Source organism: Muscardinus avellanarius (assembly GCF_963383645.1).
Source record: "Muscardinus avellanarius genome assembly, chromosome: 5".
NCBI lineage: Eukaryota > Metazoa > Chordata > Mammalia > Rodentia > Gliridae > Muscardinus > Muscardinus avellanarius.
Window position 1 is genome coordinate 65413979 of NC_137790.1, and position 26296 is coordinate 65440274.

A 26296-nucleotide genomic window follows, 5' to 3' on the forward strand; every position below is an offset into this window, starting at 1 on the left:
TTTTAATAGGTACTAGAAGCAAGTTAAGAAAAAAATCAAGTGAAATGTATTGGAGATATTTATCCCAGAGTATTAAGAACAAGTAGTGGAGAAGTTTGTTCAATAAAATCCTATTGACTTATATAGATGAGTACATTCGCCACGCCAGGTATGTGTTGAATGCCTTTACTATGAAGAATATTAATGTGAAGAAGGAATGACTTGGATTTCCGACATAAAACTAAAAAGCTTGTTAAGCAGAAAAGGTGAATTTTTTACTTGACAGAATGGTGATGTGGTAGGACAAGAGAAAGAGGGAAAAAATAAATCAAAGATTGGAGTACAGGACAAATTGCCCTCCTTGAATGAGTGCAGAAACAGTGAAATCTACCAATGTTCTAACCAAGACAAGCAAATTAATAAAAACCTACGTATCTGAAATTTCTTTTATTGTACAACTACATATTATACAGTGGATGAAACTTTCCAGCACTGTCTCACTGGGTGGAAAGCAATAAGTAAAAGAGTAAAAGTAAAAGAGTAGCCAGACATGGTGGCGCATGCTTGTAATCCCAGCATTTGGGAGGCTGAGACAGGAGAACTGCGCAGGTTTGAAGCCAGCCTCAGCTACTTAGTGAGGTCCTTTGCAACTCAGTGAGACCCTGTTTCAAAATAAAGAATAAAAAATAAGTCTGGAGGTGTCGCTCAGAGGTAGAATGCCCCTGGGTTTCATCCCCAGTACCGTAAAAAAAAAAAATAGTAAAATAGTTATCATAAAACTTGAGAGAAGATCTAAGGTGATGGGTTTTGGACAAGGATACCTCCTTGATACCCCATGTAATGATTGCTAGCATTTAATGAAACCCAAATGGGAGCTTTATGTTTATAGCCCACCAGGAAGGATGCATTACATTATCTCAAGCCATGCATGCTCCAAAAGGAAGTTTAGATTGGGACAAGTTCAGCATATGAAAGAAAATGGTGAGAAACAGTTATGGCTGTGTAGCATAAAATAGTATTGCAGACTGAAACAACTGAGTATTCTGAAAATCAATATTTGAAAGTTAGCTCAATTTTTCACATTTACTTTTCCTCTTCTCCTTTTCTCCACCATCTCTCCTTTATTCCTTCCTTGTCCTCTTTAGTAACTGTTTATTAAAGCTTCAATGGCCCTGTACTCAGTCCTGGAAACCAGATAAGATTATCCTAAAGAAGTGTAAGTAGGCTTCAGGGTTCTCACTTGTGTGTGCCAATGGTTGTGCATTTGTATAAAACTTGAAATAGTAAACTATCTTAATTGAACACCATGAAGATTGCTATCTCTTCCCACTAAATCTGGCCCTTTGTATCATTTTTCCTCATGCCAGGTTGAATGGCTGTTGACAATCTGGGGAGTCTGTGAAGATGAGGCGTTTGGTTGGTGTTAATGTCCATTGGCTTTGTGAGGATACACTTATGTTGCTCCTAGGGACATTAATATAAAGTTACTGCAAACTATTCTGGAGTAGAAATGGCATTAAAAAACAGGAACTGACTCATTGAGCATCCCACCCAGAGTATAGGGCCAGAGGTTGAACTACAGTTTAAATATGTCCAGCATTACCTGACACTTGAATCATATAGTTAAGATGATAAATAAGGTTTGAAATGTATGCATTCAAAAGCTAGTTAGTCTGTAAGAAATTCTTCTAATCAACAGCTGTGTACAATTTTAAATGGAAAGAGACAGTTCTCACTGAAGCCTGATCAAAACCAAAGTCATAAAGGAATTTGATAATGCCACATATGCAATTATAAATATATCAGATAAAGTTCTTCTCTTTTGATAGCAATTATTTGAAATGAAATTTCTCAGAATTCCTGTTTTTGAGCCAGGCGTGGTGGTGTACACTTGTAATCCCAGTACATAGGAAGCTGAGACAGGAGGCCCCAGGTTTGAGGCCAGCCTCAGTTACTTAGTGAGGACCTCTGCAACTTAGTGAGTCCCTGTTTCAAAATAAAGAATAAAAAATTGGGCCGGGGGTGTAGCTCAGAGGTAGAATGCCCCTGAGTTCAGTCCCCAGCACCACACACACACAAAATCTGTTTTTGTACCACTGTCAGTACCTTATGCAGCAAAATACAACTGTACAGTAAGTCTCATGTTTTAATCTTCCCAACTCTCAATAATAAAAACATCAATCAACTATGTTAGAGGAAAGGTTTTATCTTTTCCTTCTTTAAAACATGATAGCCGGGCATGGTGGCACATGCTTGTAATCTCAGCACTTAGGAGTTTGAGACCAGATTATCGTGGTTCCTGGACAGCCTCTGCTACTTAGTGAGGCCCTCTGCAACTCAGTGAGACCCTGTTTCAAAATCAAGAATAAAAAATAGGGCTTGAGGTGTCGCTTAGAGGTAGAATGCCCCTAGGTTCTATCCCCAGACTCGCAAAAAATAACCATGATATTAAAAAGACAGTGTTATATAAAGAGGTGATCAAAGTGTGTAGTTTAAGAATAGAAAAATTCTACAGAGATGTGTCAGTTATTATAAAGCATTGCATTTTTAATGTTGTGATGTCTGTTGTAGTTATTAACATTAAAAAATATATAACCTGTGGTCTCTTTCTTTGTTGTAGATAAATTTAATACACTGTGCTTCACTTGATTCTTTCTCTTAAAGAAATCTTCCCAAATCAAATAAGCTTGAGGCCTTATAAAATCCATATGTGTCCCTGCTAGAAATTCCAAGAACAAATGTAAAAACTAAGACATGGTGCTTCCTATCAGAACTGTACCTAGACAAGGCAGGGTCTGGTAAACAAATTATTACAATACTGAGTGGAGAATTGAAAATAGGCACTGAGTGAAGAATCAAAAAGCAGTACATTAAAAGTTCTGTGGGGCCAGGTGTGCTGGCACACACTTGTAATCCCAGCATTTGCGAGGCTGAGACAGGAGGATCACGGTTTGTGGACAGTCTTAGATACTTAGTGAGGCCCTCTGCAACTCAACGAGACTGTTTCAAAATGAAGAATAAAAAACAGGTCTGGGAGTGCAGCTTAGAATGCCCCTGCGTTCCATACCCAGTTGCAAAAAAAAAAAAAAAAAAAAAAAAAAAAAAAAAAAAAAAAGTTCTGTTGTTATTTTAATGCTTTAAGTCAAATGAAATGCTCTGTCTTTAGCCTCTAATAGTCTGTTGGTGGTAGAAGTTTGGTGGTATAAAATGAAATGTTTGTTTGTTTGTTTGTTTGTTTACATCCACTGCTTAATGTACTCAGTAAACCATTGAGTTAGATTTGTGCATTGGGCAATTCCAAACTTCCTCTGGAGCCAAGTGGTGAGGTAAGCCTTAGCTTACGGGCTATGTACTTTTCATCTTCTCTTCCAGTGCCTCCAGCACATAGTTCTCTCTCTGAGATTTCTTTGTTCTATAATATTGGCTGCTCAGAGACTCAAATGGCATCCAGAGTATGCTGGAAGGGAAAACTTCGAGAGGACCTGAGTTAGGTCTGGCAAGGTCGATGGTGATTTAGAGGGTCTTAAAATCATCCTTTTTTTTTTTTTTAAGAAGTTTTTGTCTTTAGAAGTCTTTTTTGCCTACACAAAGCAGGGTGAGTCTTGGCAGTAGTAAGGCTATAACAAAATGCTATTAGCCTAATTAATATGGTGATATCACATCATAGAGGAAGGCCTCTTCTTGGAAACGGATGCAGCCATACTTGCCTGGAAGCCTTTGGCAGGCAGTGACTAGCAGCAGCATCCCAAACCAGAGATTCAGATCTGGTCAGAAAATATTTACTAACTATTAGTTTTGTGCCTGTCCCTGGTCCAGGTGGTAGAGATAGAAAGATGAAAAGAGAAGGTCTCTGTAGATAAAGAGTTCACAGTTAAGTGAGGACAGTAAAAAAAATACTTGAGTGGTGAGTACCAATAAAATGCTGTTCTCTGTTTAAGTGCTAAGGGAGCCAGATAAGCAGGGAGAGGCACTTCTGGGATCCAAGAAAGGTTTCTCAGAAAAATGTATCTGGTTAATACTTTTTTAGTTTTCAAGACTCATACAAAGCAGGTCAATTTTTCCCAGATACATAGAACAGAATGGCCCGATAAATTGAAACAAGATGGTGTGTTTATCAGACTGTGTTTATTTACTGTGTTGTAAAGTATAGATGGGCTGAGAGAGAAGATACAGCTCTCGTAGTAAAAGAAGACTTACCAGTTTGAGCATGGGCATTGTTCCTCAGACCATTCTTTCTCAAAGTATGACTCATAAACCGTTTCTGTCAAAATAATATGAGGATAACTATACACGCTGTAGATTCTAAGACCTACCTCATGACCCCTAGTTTAAGTTATTTGTTAAAGACCTCCAAATGATCCACATTTTAGCAAGTTCCTCAGGAGCTGTGCATGTTCATCAAAAGTAAGAGACTAATTATGATATAGGAATCCACTGAGAGATTTTAAGAAGAGGAGCGATGTTGTATGATTGTCATTTTAGATAGATCCATCTGGGTGCAGTGTGGAAGGTAACTAGTAGGTAAATACAAAAATAGCAAAAGCAATTAAGATGCTATTGCATTAGTCTTAGCAAGGAAGGTTGAAAGTCTAAGTTAAAGGAATGAAATGATGAAAAATTGTAAAAGATGCTTCAGAAATGAAGATGAGTAGAATATTTCAGAGATAATGAAGATGAGTTGGTTATGAAGCACTGGTGATGATGGAGAAAGAGGAGGTGATGATGACTTGGGTGAATAATAGATTTGGGGGTACTTCACTAATACTGAATATATAGGATGAAGAATAAGATGGTGGCTAAGAGGCCAAGCTGAATTTTACTCTGAGATTGTGGTACCTATAAGTGTGTGTCTATCTACAAGTATTTCAATTAAATACTTCAACAGAATTCAGGTAATTGCATAGCCAGTTCTGCTTGAGAAAGATTTCACTCACTATTGTACTACTCACTGCTAAGCCATGGGGAGGGGACAGAACACACACAAGGAATCCATACTTAGGAGTGGTTTGGTGCTACAAACCTAGAGAGATATGCTCCAAATAGAAGGTGCCGGCCGATCTTATAGGATATTCATATGTTCACAGGAGAATTAATGATTTCTCAGTATTTTGTTAGACTCAAGTTGCAACTTGATTTGGGGAGAGCAAGAATCTTGTCTTTGTATTTCTTCTTTACCTTTCTGATGCCCCCAAGGTATCCAGATATGGATAAAGCTTCACTGGCAAAGGAGGTGTGGGCCCAAGTGCTCTGTTGATTTAGCCTTTGAGAAGTAAGGATTTTTATTTAGGGTATTATTTGTTTTATGTTTTGTTTGACTCTTTTGGGGAAAGAGGAAGTTTGTTTAATTTAACAGCACACTTCCATAGTGTCCTGCTTTAAATCCTGGGTCTTAATGATATTTAATTCTCTGACCAAACATTGGCGTGGATTTTGAGTTTCAATATTTCCATTCAAGATGTTTGAATATAACATCTTGAGAAAACGCAGTATAAAAAGTTCCCTTCCTCTGGAAAAAGATTGTAACATTCTGTGACTAGTTCTAGCTATGAACACTTTAAAAATCATATCAAAGTGTGCATAGCTATGCAAGTATTTAAATAAGGACTAGTTAATTGAATTTATAAATAAAATTTTAAGAGGATAAAAACAGAAAAAAAACCCTTTCCCCCAAATATTTATGGTTATTGTTACCTCTAGTTTGCCCTCTGACTGCTCTTTTTTTTTTTTTTAAATATGGTCTTTAAGGTTCCTGAATACTGAACATTTCAAAGTTTAGCTTTGATTTTCTGATTCCTGTGGCACACTGTAGCTCAGAAAATAAATTTCTTTCAACAATGCTAACAATCACCCATGGAAAGATAATTCTGAAGCTTGTTTTATATAATCGGATCTTTCAATGTTTCCATAAAATGCACATTTTCAAGCCAGACTCACCAGCTCCCTCACAAAGCCATGTCCCTTTCTAGATTCCCTCACATCTGATTTTTATATTCTCATTCATTTCCCCCCTCAATATTGTCTTGTGAGAGAAATAAAACGCAGTATGTAAAGTACAAAATATGTAAAACCAGGAACATACTAGACACTGAACAAGTGAGTATTGACTTCTTCTACTTTTCCTCCCAGATCTCTGCATCAGAATAATTCCGTATTCTTTTCATTGAACCCCAGAATATCCTTCTCTTCATTCTATGGTATGCAATATTGTCATAGGCATTCTCTAAAAGGTTCCCACTCACAAATCCTTTGTATTGGATTTATTTGTGTACCTTCGAAAGCTATGTCCAATCTCTAGTACCTATGAATGTTAGCTTATTTGGAAAAAAATTACACCTTTGCAAATGTACTAAAATTAAGAAGCTTAATAATTGAGATCATCATAGATATCATAGCTTCTAAATTCAAATGGCAGGTGTTCTATAAGAAGAGAAGTCTCAGACACACAGAAGGGACAGCCACATGAAGAGAAGGCTGAGACTGGAGTGGAATACCCTCAGATCAAGTAATACCATGATTGGCCACAGTCACCAAAAAAGAAAGGAGAGGACTTTAATGGCCTCCAGAGCCTCCATAGGGAACTGATATGGCCACATTTTGATTTAGGATTTCTGGCCTCCAGAAATGTGATTAAATATTTTTGTTTTGTTTTAAATTACCTAATTCGTGAAAATTTGTCATGGCAGTTCTAGAAAACCTCCTTAGCCTGGTCCTTTTATTTAATTGAATTTATTTATAGCTGATATACAAAAACAAACACTATACATATCAATGGGCCATGTAACATTATGATATATGTATACATTATATGTTTAAATCAGATTAAACATCTTATCCTTAAGTATTTATCATGTCTTTATGTTGAAAACTTTCAAAATATTTTCATGTAGCTTTCTGAAATGTATAATGCATTATTGTTATCTATAGCCACACTAATGTGCAATAGCACTCCAGAACTCCTTGCTCCAATCTGACTGTGACTTGGTAACCACTGATCATCCTTTCCCCTATCACTTTTGGTAACCACCATTCTACTCCCGATTTATACAAAATTATCTTTCTTGGATTTCATATATGAGTAAGATAATGAGGTACTTGTCTTTTTGCTCTTGGTTTATTTCACTTAACATAATGATCACCAGTTCCATTCATGTTGCTTCAAATGACAGGATTTGTTTTTTTCTTTTCTTTTTTCTTTTAGTCTAATCTTTAAAGTACCTCTTAATCTTAATTTAAGCTACCCTTCCAAGTTTTTCTCTTATTACTGTTTTTACAACCTTCTGTCTTCAACACACCAATAGTCCTTTGATCATGTAGCAATTATTTATGCATGTTGCCTTCTCTGCTGTGATCCCCTTACCCATTCTAAAGCTCTTTGTATCTTTCCTGATAATTCAAATTCTAATCATAAAATGAAAGGCCCACTACCCTTGTCCATTTTTTTTCTTACCCTGGTTTTTAAAGCACACACTTGACATCAAATCATTTTTGGGTCAAACATTTGTTTAGCTTTTTATATATACGTGTATCTCCTTGATGGCAGGATGGCTTTTACAACTTAGAACATCTTGAATAAGTAACTGAAGTTAGTAAGTACTGGCAGAGAATGTAGGTGTTAAGGGCTAAATTGTACTGTGATCTCCATTAATATATCGAAGCCCTAACTTCAGTACCTCAGAATGTAACTATATTTGGTAATGGGGTCTTTAAAGAGATAATTAAGGTAAAATAACTTTTTTAGGAGTGGACCCTAATGCAATCTGACTGCTGTTCTTAATAAGAGAACATTGGAAAATACAGACACCAGCACCTAAGGCTCACCAGTACAGAGGAATGACCATACCACATTGAGAGGCAGCAAGAGGGTGGCCATGTGCAAACCCAGGAAAGAGACTTGAACAGATACTTCCTTTATGGATCTCAGAGGAAAGCAAGCTTGGTAGTACCTTGATCTTGTGTTTTTAGCCTTTGGCACAGTGAGAAACAAAATTTCAGTTTTTTAAGACACCCAGTCTATAGTATTTTGTCATGGCAGCCTCAGTAAACTAATATAATAGGGGGGGGGGGCTAAAACTAAGAGTTAAAAACAAAGGTGAAGCAAGACTAGCATATCCTCTTCCTGAGCTGATGACACTCTCCTCTTTCAGGTGCTAGCCATATTCTGTTCTCTTTTCTGTTAGAAAAATCCCTTAATAAAGCCTAGTAGCCTCTTAGTTTATTTTGAAGACTGTATCCTGTATCACTTTACTATGAAGTTAAAAAGATCTGTGAGTGGAACTGGAACCTGACTTCCCACTCTAGCTTTTTCTAGAATGATAATACTAACCATAAATCAGAAAGTCAACTAGTAATCTCATCAGTTAATCTGCTGATTTGAAACTATGATGTTCAGTCTTGAGGCTTATGACTATGTATTTTCTGGGGATGCTGCTAAGGGAACATTAGTGGATGCACTGGGTAGTTACCTGGTAAGGATTAAGACAATCATGGCTCTTTTCTTTCTTGTTCTTTTCTTTTCTCTTCTCTTTTTTGTGATATGGGGGATTGAACTCAGAGGTATTCTACCTCCAAGCTACATCTCCAACACTATTTTTTTTATTCTTTATTTTGAAACAGGGTCTCACTAAGTTTCAGAGGGCCTCACTAAATAGCTGAGGCTGGTTATGAATCTGCAATCCTCCTGTCTCAGCCTCCCAAGTACTGAGATTACAAGTGTGTTTGCCACCACGCCTGGCCTATTTTCTCATTTTATGTATAAACCCTTTTTCCAAGATCAGATCAGTGTGTGCTTTATTCTTCTGAATTTTTTTTTTACCATCCCATAATCTCTACTTCCTAGAGAAGCATTGCATTGGAATTGTTTCCATTTTGTTCAAACTAAGTTTGAAATCTTGAGTTCCCTTCTTGGGAAGTAATTGTAGAGTTCTATTGACAATATGTATCATTCTAGAGAAAGATATCCAAAACAGTGAGGATTCTATACACTGAAGCAAATAAGGAGGTTGGCATTTGATTGGAAATATATAGAGGCTTCCTACTGATTGAAGTTATCATTTTATTCTCTGCAGCTCTTGAGGTAAGAGATAGGCCTAATAGGTTAACCTTGTAGAATGCTAATTTCTTTTCCATGGGGAAAACTTCTACTTGGTATTTTATTTTATTTTATTTTATTTTATTTTATTTTATTTTATTTTGGGGTTGTACTGGGGATGGAAACAAGGAGCATTCTACTTCTGAGCTACATCCCTATCTATTTTTAATACTTCTTTTTTTTTTTTTTTTTTTTTTTGGTGGTACTGGGTTTTCTGGAAGCCCTTCTACCTCCGGGCTACACTCCCGGACCTATTTTATACTTTTTTATATTTGGAAACAGGGTCTCTTAAGCCAACGCGGCTCTTTTGAATTTGTGCAATCCTCCTGTCTCTGCCTCCTAAGCGCGGGGATTACAAGCGTGTGCCACCACACCCAGCTTATTCTTTATTTTGAAACAGGGCCTCACTGAATTGCGAAGGGCCCCACTAAGTAGCTGAGGCTGGCTGCAAACCACTATCCTCCTGTCTCAGCCTTCCAAATGCTGGAATTACAAGTGTGCACCACCATGCCCAGCTCTAATTGGTGTTTTAATCTCTTAAGTACCAGAAGTAATGAGGTATAGAAACCTAGTGTGTAGTGATGGAGTTTAGTGAGTAAAAGTGTTTCAGAGTCCTGGCTTTATTGTTACTAGATATAGGAACTTCTCTCAGTCATCTTATTCCCATCAAAATGGGATTAATACTTCCACCTACATACAGAGTTTTAGATGACATAACGAAAGAAACTGGTGAGGAAGCCAGTGCTAAGATGGGTAGTTTAACGTGGTCACAAAGTTCATCAATGCCTGTATTTGCTTTTGAGCTCAGTTCGTCTAACTCTCTTATACCACATCATTCCCAAGATTTCATTCAATAAGCAAAAGAGACAGGAAGTGTAAATGGGAAGGCTATGGCCAGTACATTAAGAGAAATAAATGCGCCCCACCCTTTGCCTTAAGTGTGGCCCCACAACTGCTTAAATGAGTTTATCAATCAAGCTGTAAGTCCATGTAAAGGCCAAGACAGAAGCAATTTCTTCTCTTTTACTGGTAGCTCCTAGTCCTTTGCTCAATCCCCTCAACGTGTTTCAACCAGTAGTTGGGTAATCCTCATCCACAACTAGAATGCCTACCATTACTAATCTATCCTGCACCTTCTAATACCCCCTAAGTCCATGAAAGACTGTTTTTGAAAGCTCAGCTCAGACCAGGCTCATTGAAAGGTTAAACAAATGTGAAACTCAGAACTTATTTCTCCTTGTTACCATGAACTATGAAAACTTAGAAGCAAGCTGAGAAGTAAAACACCAAGTGGTTTGAATATGAAGCAGGTCATTCTCAGAAAGAGCCCCCTAGGGATAATTTCTAACCATTAGCCTCTGGGTATAACCCTCACCCTGGAATATCATTTTGAGTCCATTCTTAGAGAGAAATCCCTTGAATTTTGTTAAAATGTAGTAAACACATATTGTGCTCAGTGATCCTGAAATATGCTTGATAACAAGCTGTCTGGCTGCCACCTATTAAGCAGGTTTATGTCTAGGAGGGACTAGAAAGAACATGAGCTTTTTAATTAGAGGTGCTTGTCATCACTAATGAACAACAAGAAATAGTTTGAAAAGCTCCTTGAGACAGTCACTTGAAAATGACAACAAACTTTAGAAAAGTACAGTCTGAGGTCAAATTTCTATGCCCTAAGAGTGGCTGTGTTGTGCTTTGCCTATATTCTATTATTTGGTCCTATAAGGTATTGGCAGGGCTACCATCCCCATTTTACAGATGAGGAAATTAGGTGCAAAGAACTTCCCAAGTGCACTAAATATCTAAAACTTGGGTTATCTGCACTTTACAAAGCACACGTTCCTCCCCCAGATTACGAAAGTCCATCAAAAAAACTAAAGTAGGTTTCATGATGTATCTCTTCTTCTCACCACAGATTAATTTACTTCTACCTATCTCACCCAAATTGTAAAATATCACTATCAGTATTTCACAGACCAATTTCCCTGTGCTCAGGGTTTTTATTTTATTTTTTTTAGCAAAATAAGAAGAAATCACAATTTTTTAAATGGATGTATGTGCATCAAGGGAAAAACTGCCATGTGATTTTAAATATGAATACCAATTCCTAAACCTTAGTCATTATTTTCAAACTCAGGCACTTAGAATGTTTAAATGCTATATGCTTGTGTGTATTTCTCCAGGACACTGAGCTATGTTTATGTATATCTAGGCTTATTGTATGTGTGTATTTACCTTAGGGTATTTGTTACGGAGAACAGTATAGATACAGAATGTTTTTGCAGGAATTGAACCCCTATAATCGTTAAGTGTACACAAAATCTAACTGGCAGATATTTCTCAGATAGTTGTGACTACAATTCCTCTTTAGATATAGTTGTGCTTTGCTTTTACAATATTGGGGGAAAAAGAAGAGTTAAGAAAGAAATACAAGCATTCCTCAGACCCCTCTTCCCTCAAGTATATCTCTTGCACTAGCTGGAATATCCTTCTCTACCCCCACCCTGTCACCCTCCCAATGCAGTGGCAAAGTCAGTGGGTAATTGGGTCCAGATTGGAGGTGTTTAAATATTCATGAGGCTGGCAGGGGACTGAGAGGGGGTGACGGTCTGGAATGGGGTAGGGGCTGCGGGAAGTGATTAGTCATTGAAAGCTAGTGAACAATTCTGAGTAAGAGACTGGTAGAAAAGAAAAAGGCAGGGATTGGGGGTGGATAGAGAAGAGAGAAGAGAGGAAAGAAGAGATAGGAGAGAGAGGAAGGGAGGGAGGAAGGGAGAGAAAGAGGGAGGGAGAGAGGGAGGGAGGGAGGGAGGGAGGGAGAGAGAGAGAGAGAGAGAGAGAGAGAGAGAGAGAGAGAGAGAGAGAGAGAATGTGCTATAAGCAATAGCTGTGGACCTTACAGTTTGCTGCTAACTGCCCTGGTGTGGGAGGGAGGGAGAGAGAAGAGAGAGAGAGAGAGAGAGAGAGAGAGAGAGAGAGAGAGAGCGCAGAGGGAGGGAGCGCGCTAGCGCGAGAGAGCGAGTGAGCTAGCGAGCAGAAAAGAGGTGGAGAGGGGGGGAATAAGAAAGAGAGAGGAGGCTAGGAGAGAAGGCAGGAAGAAGGCAAGGGACGATACAACCATGCTGTGCTGTATGAGAAGAACCAAACAGGTAGAGCTCAAGATTTTTACTTCTTGCTCTTGTGAAATTACCAGACTACAGTATTTCCTTGTGCAGACAGGGGAAAAAAAATATTTTAACTGCTTCTGCTCTGGCGTGGTGCTCTTTCGCGTTTTCTTAGCATATGGTAACTGATAGTTGCTTCGCAGCGTTTTATTCTTTTCTGCCTTTCGTGCTCTCGTTTTGGAATGCTGCTACTAATTAGGAAGAGTGTAGGAAAAATATGCCCGTTTGGCTAAAAATGTGATTGCTTTTTTACCTATTAGTAAACACTCGGCATTTCAGGTCTCTGGTATTGAGGGTGTGGATATAGAAAGGGGTGTGGGGAAGATGTGGGCTCTACCTACAAGATAGGGAGGCGATCCTTTATTTTATTTGTAAAAACCAGGGTGGAGGGAATGATATTCCTGGTTGGGTATTTTCTGTTCTGTTGTACAATTTTCTCGTATGGGCTGCGGAAGATGCCTTATATCTTACATGCTTGAGCTCCAAAGGGACTCAGGTATTTATGGAAAAACATGTGAAGGTTTCATTTATTTGTCTTTCAATGAATGAATGAAACTGTGATTTGGGATTTTTCAAAAAGAGAAGCTAAAGACAGGTGGGGCTGGGGACGAAATTGGCTGTGTAGAAGGGGAAAATCCCCTTTCTAAGATCAGCAGTCGATTGTGCACCATCTGGTCAAAGAGGGTGGACCACGCCCCTGGGAGCTTTGAGCTCCGCTGGGATGGGAGAGATGAGCCGGTATTACCTGTTGGAAACCAGGTCTCTCCCCCCCACACACACACACCTCCCTTGCTTCTTTCCTTGAATTATCAGTGACCAGAGACATGTTAACACCCTAGATGATAAGCATGGTGACTCATTTTCATCAGGAAGAGGGGCACATCCAAGATTAGCAGGAATCTGAATCCCTTCCTTCCCTCCCCCACTGCCTAGCTTTTTTTTTTTTTTCCATTTCAAATTGCTCACTTATTTCTTGAAAGACATTTTAGAAACTTGTTTGGGGGTGGGGGGAGGAATGACGAGTTCCATATTTTTCAGTAAGCCACTGTGCCCTGACATTCTCCAAAAGGAGCTTTCCAAACATTTGTTAGAACACATTTGAATAATTTGGGTGAAGGTGAAGGAGAAAAAAGTGGGTGTGGGGTGTGGGTGCGGGTGTGTGTGCGCGTGTGCGCACACACACGTGCACTCACACCTGAGTGCCCATAATTGGATGGTGGGATGCAGTCCTGGTCAAAGAAGTCCTTTGCAGATGGATTGCTTTAGGGCTGGGGTGCAAGAGATGGGATTTGGGTGTTATTCCTGTGCAGGTATTGGAAATTGGACAATTTGTAATACACTCCCTGAATCGAAACAGCCTGCCAGCTTTGCATTAGCCAGCGCCCTGGAAGGAGGGTGGGGATGAGGGAGAAGGAAGAGAGAAGCTGAATGTCAGAGCAGTGGGTGGGGAGGCAAGGCAAGAATGAATGAGTGAACGAATGAATGAACGAAGCAGCAGACATCCTTGGTTGTGTGGGGATGTTTGAAGAAAAGTCAGTTAGTGGTGGGGGCTATTGGCAGCATTTACCTAAACCACGCTTTGCTTCCAGAAACTGATGCTTCTATTAGATTATTTTTAAAACTAGGACGTTTCCTCTCTTCCTTGTCTTCCTTCCTTTTAATATATAAATATAATAGAAACAGGTGTCTGGGTTAAGCACACTGTCAAAGGAAGGTTCTAAGGTTACCCCACTAGTGAGGTGGGGAAATAAAATTTAGGAAGGCGGAGCCCTAAGGAAGCCAATGCTATTCATTAAAAAAAAAAAAAGCTCTAATTCTAGAAAGAAAAATGTGCTGTTTTACAACTTGTTCCCACCTTTTTCTATACATATTCAAGTATACACATGTCTTTTTTGATAAAGGAATATAAGCATGATTTTTAGACAGGGAATTGGGCTAAAGGGATTCCCTTCCCAAAAGGAGGGCAGCTGCCTTCACCAGGAGCCTCAAGCATTTTTTTTTTTTTCTGATGTGCAAAGTGATGAAGATGAAATTGTGTGTGTAGGGACTTGCAGAAAATTGCATATGAATGTGTATAGCTTCCACATATTTGATATGCAACTGTCACGCATGTGCTCCGCATGGCTTCCACCACCTTCCCATGTTTCAGCATCACTCATATGCAAAAGGAAAAAAAATGTATGGAAGTGTTCCTTAGGGTGCACAGATTTTATAAATGTGTACTTATGTGCCAAATGTTCACATTTTCTGTATAACACTGTTACGTTCACATCGGGCAGTATTTAAGATACCATTAAATCAGACAGAAGGAAATGGTGTATTTAGGGTGTGGGCTCACGCTACATCGACTGGCATATATATAGTGTGAATACTTAATTATCACACAGGTTTCCTGCTTGTGGGTAAGACGATCATTCGTGGCAGAATCCAGTGGTGTCCATCCTCCTCGGGCATCTATTTGTCATCTTGGTCCTTAACAGGGAATAAAACAAGGGTGCAAACCTGCAAAGGTCTCAACTCTGCCACACCCATAAAATCCAGCAGCAGCATGGGAGGGGCTGGAGGGCTGCACTTCCTTCCTCTTCCACTTGAGCAGCATAAAGAAGCAAGCTTGGATTTCCAAGTTGTAATACATTGCCAGTGGGAGAGACGATCACATAATGATCTGTCTTGGCAATTAGTTACCACTCCTAATTATTATAGCAGGAAGAAGAGAATGAGTGAGATGGAGATGAGAAGATGGTAAAGGAGTGGGACAAAGAAGAAATAAAATAAAATAAAAACCCTTGAGGTTTATTGGTTTATGATTTTCAAATGTCTTGGGGCTGACTTTAAATAGCTCAATTAGCACACGTATTCCAGATGATTAAAAATTTGCAAGGTGTAAAATATGTTACCATGCCAGGAAACCGGGAAATGATTCCTTTGTTTAAACATTGTGACTTTAGTTTGTAATTGAAGTGTAAAGAATTCACTGCAGGCAAGTAGCCTCTCTATCCTCCCAGCCCCTAACCCTGCTGACATCTGCCTTTTTCTCCATACAACAAATAATTCTTATCTCCGAGGGCTCATCTGTGGTTCAGATTTCCAGCTATGCTGCACTTCCTCTGGCAGCAGCAGGAAGGTGTGCAGGGACTCAGGCAGCCGCCTCCTAGTGCAGGCCATTTCCTAGTGATGAATGGGATTCCTCCTAAGTCTCTCTGAGCCACACCCAGTGCCATCCAGGGAGTAGTGAGTTAATTAAATGGAGACATTGTACTTAATATAATTGAAGCGGTTCTTTTTTAAAATAGTGGTTTCTACCACATGTTTCCAAATTTAAACAGAAGAAATGATTTAAAGGATATTTTTTTCCCCTGCCAAATTATCTGAACTTACAGAGAACCTTAGAAAATTCATGAGGAATTTAGAAATGGGTTCATTTCTAATGACTGCAATTCTTCCTAAGCAATACCAGGGTTCATATACAATGAGCCCTGGTCTCCTGCTGAGAGTCTCTGAAACTCTTTTCATCCTCAGGCTACCCAACCCAGCCCTTGCAGAGGCTCCTGGAATAAGAAAACACAGGGTTAATTTTCTTTCTTGCTGAGCTGGCAAAACTACAGAAACCCCCTTTGATGTTTTCTGCTAAAGGGCAGAGCTCCTGCTCACCAAGAGAGAGAGAAGGCCAGGGTCTCCTCTGCCTCCATCAGAGTGAAATTGTCTCTGATCTGCCTGGGGCTGAATTAATCCATACACTGCAGAATTGAACCTGGCCCCACATGGGTGGGGTGTGGGTCTTCAGACAAGAATAGAGCATGTACATTAACTCAAGGTCCCCCTTGTTCATATTGATAAAGTGAGACAGGTCTAAAATCATTTTCTATTAATAGTTCAAAGAGTGCATATGGCCAATTCATCTCAAGATATTGTATAGCATTTAACTGTTTGGCTTCCCTAAGAGTTAGAATAGAGGCATTCAAGCTCTGGAGTGGTATCTGTTGCAAGCCAAAGGAGTTGATTCCACACAAGAGTTCTCCTTTTTGAATTTTTAAAACATGGTCAGGCTGTCTCTGCACCATTGTACGTAAATCTTCATAATATTCTCCGAAGCACTGAGAAGAGCCCTAAGCTGGGAGTCCTTAGTTGGTGCCACTCACTGATTCTGGGATCTTGAATGAATCACATCATCTTTGGCTTCAGTCTCCTGTCAAATGGGAAATGAAAGACAAACAAATAAAACAAAACCAACCAACCAACAAACAAACACCTTCCCTCTCAAACACACCCCACTTACCTTCAAGGATTTTTGTAGGGATTAAACCTAACTAATGTGGAACCCAAGATCAGTTTTAAGAAATCTGTCTCCAAGTTTTGCACCATGAGGCTTGACAAAAATCACATTTTTACAATGGCCACGTGCCTCCTCTGCCTGCCTTTTCCTGTTAGAGAGTGGCTCCTCCAGGACTCTTGCTCCTTTCCTGGTGTTTTCTCCAGAACCTTGCTCCCTCCTGCACTCATCTCTCTGGAGATTTTCCCATCCTGTGCTTTATTAACTCCTCTCTCCTTTACTTAAAAATGTGCTCTTGTCTCTTTTATCTTAATAGACCTTCTTCTTCCTCTACCTCCCATCTCTGCAGCACTCTGTTTCACCATCTTTTTCTTTATTTATTTTTATTATTTTTTGTGATACTGAGGATTTAACCCAGAGACATTCTACCTCCTTTTTTTTTTTTTTTTTTTGCGGGTCTGGGGGTGGAACCCAAGGGGATTCGACCTCCCGAGCTACACCTCCTGCCCTATTTTTTATTCTTTTTATTTTGAAACCGGATCTCACTGAGTTGTAGAGTTGTAGAGGGCCTCACTAAGTAGCTGAGGCTGTCCACGAACCGCGATCCTCCGGTCTCAGCCTCCCAAATGCTGGGATTACAAGCGTGCGCCACCACGCCCGGCTACCTCCTTTTTTTAAAATTATTATTTTTTTTTGTTTTGTTTTGACACAGAGTCTTGCTAGGTAGCCCAGAGACTTGTTAAGTTGCTAAGGCTGGTCTGGAACCTGTGATCCTCCTATCTCTGGCTCCCAAGCACTGGGTTTACAGGTGTGCCCACCACACCCAGTTTATCCTCCTTTTAAAACAAAGTTCCTAGAAGTCCTCCACACTCTCTCCATCACTTTCATTAACTTTCCCACCTACTTAAATGAGGCATCTGTTCCCACTGAACATTCCGCTGAAGCATGTTCTGAAAAGTAGATCACATCCAACATCCCCTCAGTCTTTGGCATGTTGTGCTGCTTCTTTGTTCCTCTTCCTCAAACTCTCCTCACTGGGCTCCCGTTACAGTTCTCATCCTTCTTCCTCAGAAAGGACCTGCTCATTCTCCTTTGCCCACTTGTTGACTCTTTTCTCTGTCTTCCTCACAACACATCAATGATCTCCTGGTTCATAATCATTCATTTCTCCTGTCACCCCCCTCACAAATCCTGGATGATTTTATCCTGCCCAGAGCTTTAATCCCTGTGTGATTTCCAATTCACATACCAGACATCTGTCTGGGGCTCCCAACCCATAGCTATCTTGGTGCATTTGAAAGATACTCAGATTCATCATGTACAAAACTAAACTTGTTCTCCTCTGTTTTGTACCATTCTTGATCTTCCTTACTACCTTTATTGCTGTAACACTCTACATCCAGTTTCAAAGCTCTAGGAATCTGGGAGAAATCCTGAATGTATTTTGATTCCCACATCTAAATCTTTGGTTACTAAGATTTAGTTACTAAATCTTTTGATTCCGGTTTTAAAATAATTGAATATATCCTCTGTTTTTCAACCCTACCTGTTGAAAATAACCTCATTCTGACTTTTCATTCTCTGTCCTCTGGACAAATGCAAGGCCTGCCCACATGGACTCTTGTCTGCACATTTCCCTCTTCCCATTCTCCTTAAAAATAACACTGGAGTTATCTTTTTTTCTCGTCATCTTATTTTCCTCATTGACATCTGACAATGGTTCCCTGTAACTCTAAGCTAAAATTCAAACTCTTCAGCATGGATGACATGATCTAGTCCTGCCCACCTTTCCAAGTTATCCTCAAACACCTTCTTCACACGTCTGACACCACATCAGCATTTTATTTCTTGGTGACTTTGCTCAAATTACACTTCCCTCTCAGCCTGGAAAGTTTCCATCTCCTGCAAGAGCTGGCTATTTGAATACACTCTTACTTTGCTAAGGAAGTTCTTTTCTACATTGTTTGTGCCTGTGCATCTATTATGCTGTCCACTGCCACGTATTGTGCTATACAGCATGCATTTCTTCAGGGATCTGCACTGCAAGCTATGTAAAAAAAAAAAAAAAATCCTAATTATTTGTCTAGCCCTTGTACCTACCATAATTTTTGACTATGAATAATCTGTTTGTTAAATGAACATTGGACCAATTTTACAGTCTTTCCACAAATTGTGGCATTATTTTATTTTATTTTTGGTACAGGGGATTGAACCCAGAGGTATTCTACCTCTGAGCTACATCCTTGGCCCTATTTTTTTTTTTTTTTTTTTTTTTTTTGGTACCAGGCCCTCATTAAGTTGTGGAGGACCTTTCTAAATTGCTGAGACTGGCCGTGAACCTACAGTCCTCTCTCAGCTTCCCAAGTACTGGGATTACAAGCGTGCACCTTTTTATTTTTTATTTTGAAATAGGGGTCTCACTAGATTGCTAGAAATATCACTACTGAGGCTATCCAAGACCCTGTAATCCTCCTTTCTCAGCCTCCCAAGTATAGTATTGGGATTACAGGTGTGCTCCACCATGCCTGGTCATCATTATTCTTATTATTGGCTTATAGATAGCCACCTATCAGTTTTTAGTGAGTCCATTGATAGACTGTATTTCTCCAAACTACCTTTCTATGTCCTTCACCTACACTAACCAGTGTGCCAGCCCCAACCTCTGAGGTTAACAGAGTCCCACATCAGACACATAGCTACCACACCCTTGGATCTTTGTGTGCCCCTCCAAGGACTTGTGCTCCATGCTGTTATACAGTTATTACAAATGGCCCTGAATCAATCTCTTGATACTCTTAGTTGATTTATTTACTGGTCACACAATCTTTAAAACACTCATACAGTCTTAGCCAGTGCTTAAGAGAGTATGTTCAGGAATTAATTTTATTTTCATTTGGGCGTCTTTCTTTCCTACATAATAATATTCACAAGTAGAGATCTCTCATTGAGTTCAAGCCAGGGTGAATGGTCAGTGGTCTCTCAAATGTGTGTTGAGTGAGAATTAGATCAATTGTGTCCTTTGGTTTGAAAAGACTGAATAGAACTGGCTTCTGAGGTAGGCCTACTGTGCTGGGTATGGGACAAGTTGCAACTGAAGCTTTCCATGAAAAATACTCTCACCAGACATTAAATAATATATTTTCTCTGACTAAAGTGGCCTGTTTTGAGAAGAGCAGTAAGACAAAATGATTTGTGGGTGAAGTTTATGCTCAACTGTTATAGTTGGATAGCATTCCTCAACCACTGTATTCTTTATTCTATATCTTGCTCAGTGCTCCCAATTTCTTTGGCATTGAGTTTTCTTTTCCTTTTCTATTTCCTCCAAAAGAAAATTTCTGATTAAGTTACATCAGTTCATGTTAGTGTTTAGTAGGTGAGGCAATGAGAAAATGTGTCCAGACCAACTTTCAAAATAAATATTTTAGGCAAAACAGGTATTTTATGTCTATCATATAGTAGACTCTCAATCATTACTTGTTTGTGGGAATAAATATTGGAAGTGAGGAGCCATCATGGTGGGTAATAATAATACTAATTAATAATAATAAGGAGATGTTCTGGGACAGAAAGCCATTCCTGTGTACCTATTGATACAGGCTTTGTATGGATACATATTCAACTCAATTTATCCTTCACATAAGGTGGCTGTGGATGAAGTTAGAATTCCTTCTTCAGTCAGCTGCCATTTTGGGTTTAGTGTAGGAGCAAGACCTTCTAGTTTTCCCATCCTTAATTATTTTTGGATTTTATTTTCTTAGATGTTGTTTGTTTAATGTCCTGTTTCATGTCTTTGTAGTGGAATAAACCCTTCCCTTGCGTTCTAGACCTGGTTCTGCTCATTGCTTGTCGTGTGAGATTGGGTAAGTAACTTAATCTTTCCGAGCCTCAGTTTATTCATCTGTGGAATGAACACAAAAATCTTACAAACTCCAATTACCTTTAATTTTTAACTAGGTTGGTGTAAAGCTCAAATAAAGTGATAAAAATAAAGGTGTTTTACAAACTATGTGCTTTTCCAATATATGTTATTAATAATTTCACATTTTGTTCTCTAAACTATTCATAGCCTATTTAAACAAGAAGTACCTTTGCTCTCTCTAGAGAAAACATACATCCTCTGCCTCCGCCTCACCTTTTCCATTCTGCACAAAGTAAATATTAACCATGCTGATGGATGGGAGCATACTGTACCTTTATCATTTCCTTGGATAACTATCTGTGGCAGAATTTAGATAAGCAAATATTCAAATGGTCATGAGCCCCAACTTTCATGAGCATTATAAATATCCACTTTTTTCCAATTTATCTTTTGCTGTTTTGTTCTTTTCCTCATATCCTCATCCCCTCTCTTCACCATTTGCTAAGTCTGCTGTTGTCCCCATCCCCACCCCCACTTCACTTCCAAACTGGGTTCTGGGCACTAAGATTACCAGGCATGCTGTGCTCACATCCATCACATGAGGGCCCAGTCAGGCAGAAGAGTGGAGAGGAAAAGTAGAGATGGTTGGGAGGCTGAAAATGGAGATGCAGCCTGGCTAGGACCTACTGAGCATCTTTTCTATAATAAATTCAGGGTTCTTCAGTGCATCAGAAATAAGCCTTGATCAGAAAAGGAGACAATCTTGAATCTTATAAATTCAACTCTAAGTGCCATTAGTAATCTTCTAAGCTCTCAGAATTTCCACAAAGGATATTTTATTTCTCCTGCGATCCAGGTTAAAATGGAAATGTATTACCATTTTAGTACAACGAAAGTTATTAAATTCTCATACAAACAATGGAATTCTCCAATCCCAAGAAGCTGAGTTTTTGTTTTGATTTGTTTTGTTTTGTGGGTCTGAGGATGGAACTCAGGGGCATTTGACCCTTGAGCTATACCCCCTGCCCTCTTTTTTATTCTTTATTTTGAGACAGGGTCTCACTAAGTTGCTGAGGCTGTCCTCAAACCACAATCCTCCAGTTTCAGCCTCCCAAATACTGGAATGACAAGTGTGCGCCAACACCCAGCTAGAAGCTGAGTTTTAAATACATGGATAATATTTGAAAATAATTTAAAGTACAATAATTAGATCATATTGGGATAAGAGATTTTATTTAACCTGCAAGCCAAATGCCTAACATAAAAATGAGTATCAAACACATTTTGCAAAAATATTTTTATGGAGAGGGCTCATATAGATTGCCTACTAATTAGAAATTTGGGAATAAGTTGGTGTTCAGAGGGAAATAATTTATTTAACTAGTAGTTGTAGTAGTTACAGTCAATGCCACCTTTAATTCTCCACTTGAGCCATTTCTCACACACTATCTTTATCTCTCTGTATACACACTTTTTTTGTTTATATAGCCTTTGATTCAGCACAAGTAACAGAAACTGACTTTAAGTGTCTATAAAAGTAATCAGTTGAAATCAGGAGCTGGGCTTGGTGGCACACGCTTGTAATCCCTGAGTTTGGGAGGCGGAGACAGGAGGGTCGCACATGTTTGAAGCCAGAAGCACTGGCTTGAGAGACAATGTTTCCAAATTTAAAAAAATATTTAAAAATAGCTCTGGGAGTGTAGGCCAGATGTAGAAGGGCTTCCAGGAACCCCAGTACCACAAAAAAAAAAAAAAAGAAAGAAAAAAGAAAAAAGAAATCAGGAGACTAGAGATCATATAAAACTAAGAAATAGAACAGCCAAATCTATAGGAATCAAGGTAATCTAGGAATCTCTGTAACAGGAATTCATAAACTTTCATTCTGGGGCCTTGCATTTAAAAGACTTAGTAACTAACAATACTACTTTCTGTGTTTTTTGATTTAGTGTGTGTGTGTGTTTGTGCGTGCATGTGTGTGTGAGTGTATGTGTGTGGTGTGTGTGTGAGCGCACACGCGTGTTTTACTGGGGATTGAACCCAGAGGCATTCTACCTCTGAGTTACTCCTCAGTTCCATTTTACTTTTTTATTTTGAATCAGGGTCTCACTAAGTTGTGGAGGGCCTTACTAAGTTTCTATTCAAAATTTGAAATGAGAAGGGGAGGTGAATTTAATTGGCTCTGCTTGGGTTATCTACTTCTGTTGGGCCAATCCTCTCTGACTGGAAGGAAGACAGGTGGCAAAGTTTCTGGTAGCCCATACCTATAAATCTATGAAAGAACAAAAGGCCTAAGAAAGAGTATCATATTATATACATATATAATATGTATATTCCTATACATCTTATAGCTACTCAGAAATGTGATGGATTACTTGGCTGCTTTCAATTTAGCTGCATTATGTATTCTTAATATTGGTAGGATTCAAAAAGGAAACAGTAATCACACAGATAATTGAGCATATATAACTGAAAAGAAAAGGTTAGGGCCCAACTCTGTACCTAGAGATGGCAGATAGTAGATTTTCACTGTCTTCCAGGTATCACCTGTGTAAGAAGAATTCTAGGTGTCATTTATTCTTATTAATTTGACATGCTATATCTTTTTTCTAACTTCTCTTTTTTTTTAATTTGTCAGATCAGTTTTTGCAAAATAATTGGGCAATAATGGGTGTAAAACAGTTCCTCTCAATTTATATCAGAGAAATGCTACTCCTTGACATTAGTCATCTCATTTTGCAAGTTCTTGAATTAATTCCAGCAATCATCACCATATTTATCTATTTTTAGCAAATTGGCACTTTCTAAAATATTGAGCTGTCCTCTCCATATGCACTAGATGCACTAGTTTGTTCTAAATGTAGAATGTTGGTAATTAGCCTTAAATACATTATTTCTAATCTCAGTTGCAATAATGATTTTAAATGTTTTTAAATGAATATTGGAAAACCCTAATATCTCCCCATTAATAACTACATAAAAGGGCTAGATGAGGCAAAAAAAAAATGGAATAATCTTCAAAGATGAAGCAAACTCAGAAATTGGCGGCTTTTTAAGGAGGCTTTAGAATTTCTTAGTTAGCATAACTATTTTAGGAACTAGGCTGGACTAGAAGCTATTAGAATGCATGTCCTCTGCTAATTCTTTGTCTTTGTTCAGAAACAAATTTACGGACTTTGAGTATAAACTGAGAATTAAAAGCTCCTTTTAAAGGCCAAACTAGATCTTAAAAAAAAAAAAAAACTCCTTCTAAAGGATGCATTCTGCCTGATGTGGTAGCGCATGTTTGTAATCCCCGCGCTTGGGAGGCAGAAACAGGAGGATGGCACAGGTTCGAAGCCAGCAGCACTGGCTTAAGAGACCCTGTTTCCAAATAAAAAAATAAAATACAATAGGTCTTGGAGTGTAGCCTGGAAGCAAAAGAGTTTCCAGGAACCCCATCACCACCAAAAATAAATAAATTAAAAAATAAAGGATGTATTCTATACTTCTACTCAAATCTTTCATTTCTTTATTTTCTTTTTCTTTTTTTTTACAGAAAGGAAGGAAGAAAGGAATTTATTTACCTTTCAAAAGTTCCCAGTTTCAGCTGGGTGTGGTGGAGCACCCTTGTAATCCCAGCATTTGGGAGACAGAGACAGGAGGATCAAGGTTCAAGGTTCAAGGACAGCCTCAGCTACTTAGTGAGGTCCTTTGCATCTCTGAGACCCTGTTTCAAAATAAGAATAAAAAATAGGGTTGGAGTGTAGCTTGGAGGTAAAATGCCCCTGGGTTTCATCCCCAGTAGCAAAAAAAAAAAAAAAAAAAAAAAAAGTTCCCAGTTTCTGCATAGTTAACTTGCAGTTAGATTTATTGGCAAGAGTGTTAGTGCAGCTCACTTTGGTTATCTAGGTACTTACCGGGTTCTAATGGCGGATGAAGAATGGACATTGAGTATATTTTGGATGTAGAGTGCATTTCAAAGTCCTCCCTTTAAGTCAATGAAAAAGTCATATTTTATTTGAGAGATGGGAAGGAATACTGATCCATTTGTAAACTCCCTTTCATATCATCTTGACATTTGGAGAGTTCACTCCCCACAAAATCCAAGTCTTCTTGGATCAATATTTTTAAACATTTCTGAGATTTAAAAAAACAAATAGGAGAAGCCAAGGTGGTGGCACACACTTGTAATCCTAGGATTTGGGAGGCTAAGACAGGAGGATCACAGATTCGCGATCAGCCTCAACTACTTATTCAATGAGGCCTTCTGCAATTTAGTGAGACCTTGTTTCAAAATAAAGAATAAAAATTAGGGCTGAGATGTAGCTTGGAAGTAGAATGCCCCTCAGTTCCATCCTCAGTACCACAAAAGGGCGGGGTGGGATTCCATTATTTCACCTAGAAGTTACCCACTTTTTCTTTAGTAAAATCAGAATTGGATGTTTGATTTATTCAATCATCGTTTTTTTTTTCTCTAAGAAGCCCCATTTGTAGTATTTTTTTTTTTAGCTTGAAAGAATTTGTGTAACCCTAAATAAATAGAAAGGGATTGTTTTCTCTATAATCTGGAAAATGTACTCCGAGGAACTAAGGTTGGTATTATGTAGTCATTTGAATAAGTTTTTTGTATTTGTGTGTGTGTGTGTGTGTGTGTGTGTGTGTGTGTGTGTGTGTTGCTGGGGATGGAACCCAGAGGCTACACTCCCAGACCTATTTTCTATTTTATTTGGAAGTGGGGTCTCACTAAGTTGCCGAGAGCCTCACTAAGTAGCTGAGGCTGGCTTTGAACCCATGCGATCCTCCTGTCTCAGCCTCCCAAGCGCGGGGATTACAAGCGTGCGCCACCACGCCTGACTATATTAGTTTTAATTTAGTGTTCCTAGGGCCTTTGATTGAATGACACAAGGTGGTGGCTTTTTGAAAACCCAACCATATTTATGCTTTCACACTGATGGACAGTTTACTGGAGAGTTATATTGGAAAAATAAGTACAAGGCTGGGCATGATGAAACTAGTCTGTAATCCCAGTACTTGAGAAGCTGAGACAAGAGGATTGTAGGTTTGAAGCCAGATTTAGCAACTAAGTGAGGCCCCCCACAACTTGATAAGACCCTGCTTCAAAAATAAAACAATAAAATGGGATATAGACCCTACGAAAATAAATAAATAAGTAAATGTACCATAAATAAAGACTTAGGCTTTGCACATTCTTTCTTCTTTCTTTCATTTTTACTTTCAGACTTTCCACCTCTTAGGTAGAAATTAAGAATTTCTATATTTGAAAAGGATGGAAGAGACTACAGTTACAGAATAAAACCACTCAGTTTGGAATTGGGCCATAACATTCTAGTAAAAACTATCACGGGAACACGAATGACCACAAAAGGCTCAGGATTCATTTCTCAACATCATCTGGAAATATACAGTACGCCCAAGAGAAATAGGATTCAGAAAGTAATCCAAGAAGTTTGGGTGCTTTTTTTGCTAGCATGTTTAAATATACATAACCATCCAGAGGGCTACATTCAGATATTTTTTCTTATTTAGTTTAAAGAAACAATTGATTCCTGGCTAAGAGAGAAATATCATTTTGTTGTTATAGTTACTATCTAATGCAAGACCGTATCTTTTAGTAACTAAGAGTTTTTCTAAAAACCCCAACCATTTTTCTACATTCAGTTGTGTCATTAGAAACTGATTTTTTATGTACTTACTGAAGTTTATTTTATGAAGCATATCTTACAAAATTATTACTTTTACTCAGTTTAGGTATATAGTAGATATTCATCGGTAAAGAACAAAAGAAAAACTGGTAGAAAAATCAACTTTCTTGTAATTCTAGATTTCCAGATGTTAAAAATGTTATTTTCCTTTTATACTTTATTGACATCTTAGAAAAATGCTATTTTAATCTAATTATCCTCTTCCTAGAATAGACCTGAGTTCTCTACTCTTGA

The 26296-nt window shown here is 38.6% G+C and overlaps 1 protein-coding gene across 1 annotated transcript in view; it reads left to right on the forward strand.

The window, feature by feature from the left end:
• Positions 1–12186: 12186 nt before the first annotated feature.
• Positions 12187–26296, forward strand: part of GAP43 (growth associated protein 43) — a gene marked incomplete at both ends in the record, with an annotated part of 107113 nt that continues 93003 nt past the window's right edge. Inside the window, one exon of the mRNA XM_080696045.1 lies at positions 12187–12216. Coding sequence (XP_080552171.1) covers positions 12187–12216 — 30 coding nt within the window. The remainder of the gene's footprint in view (positions 12217–26296) is intronic.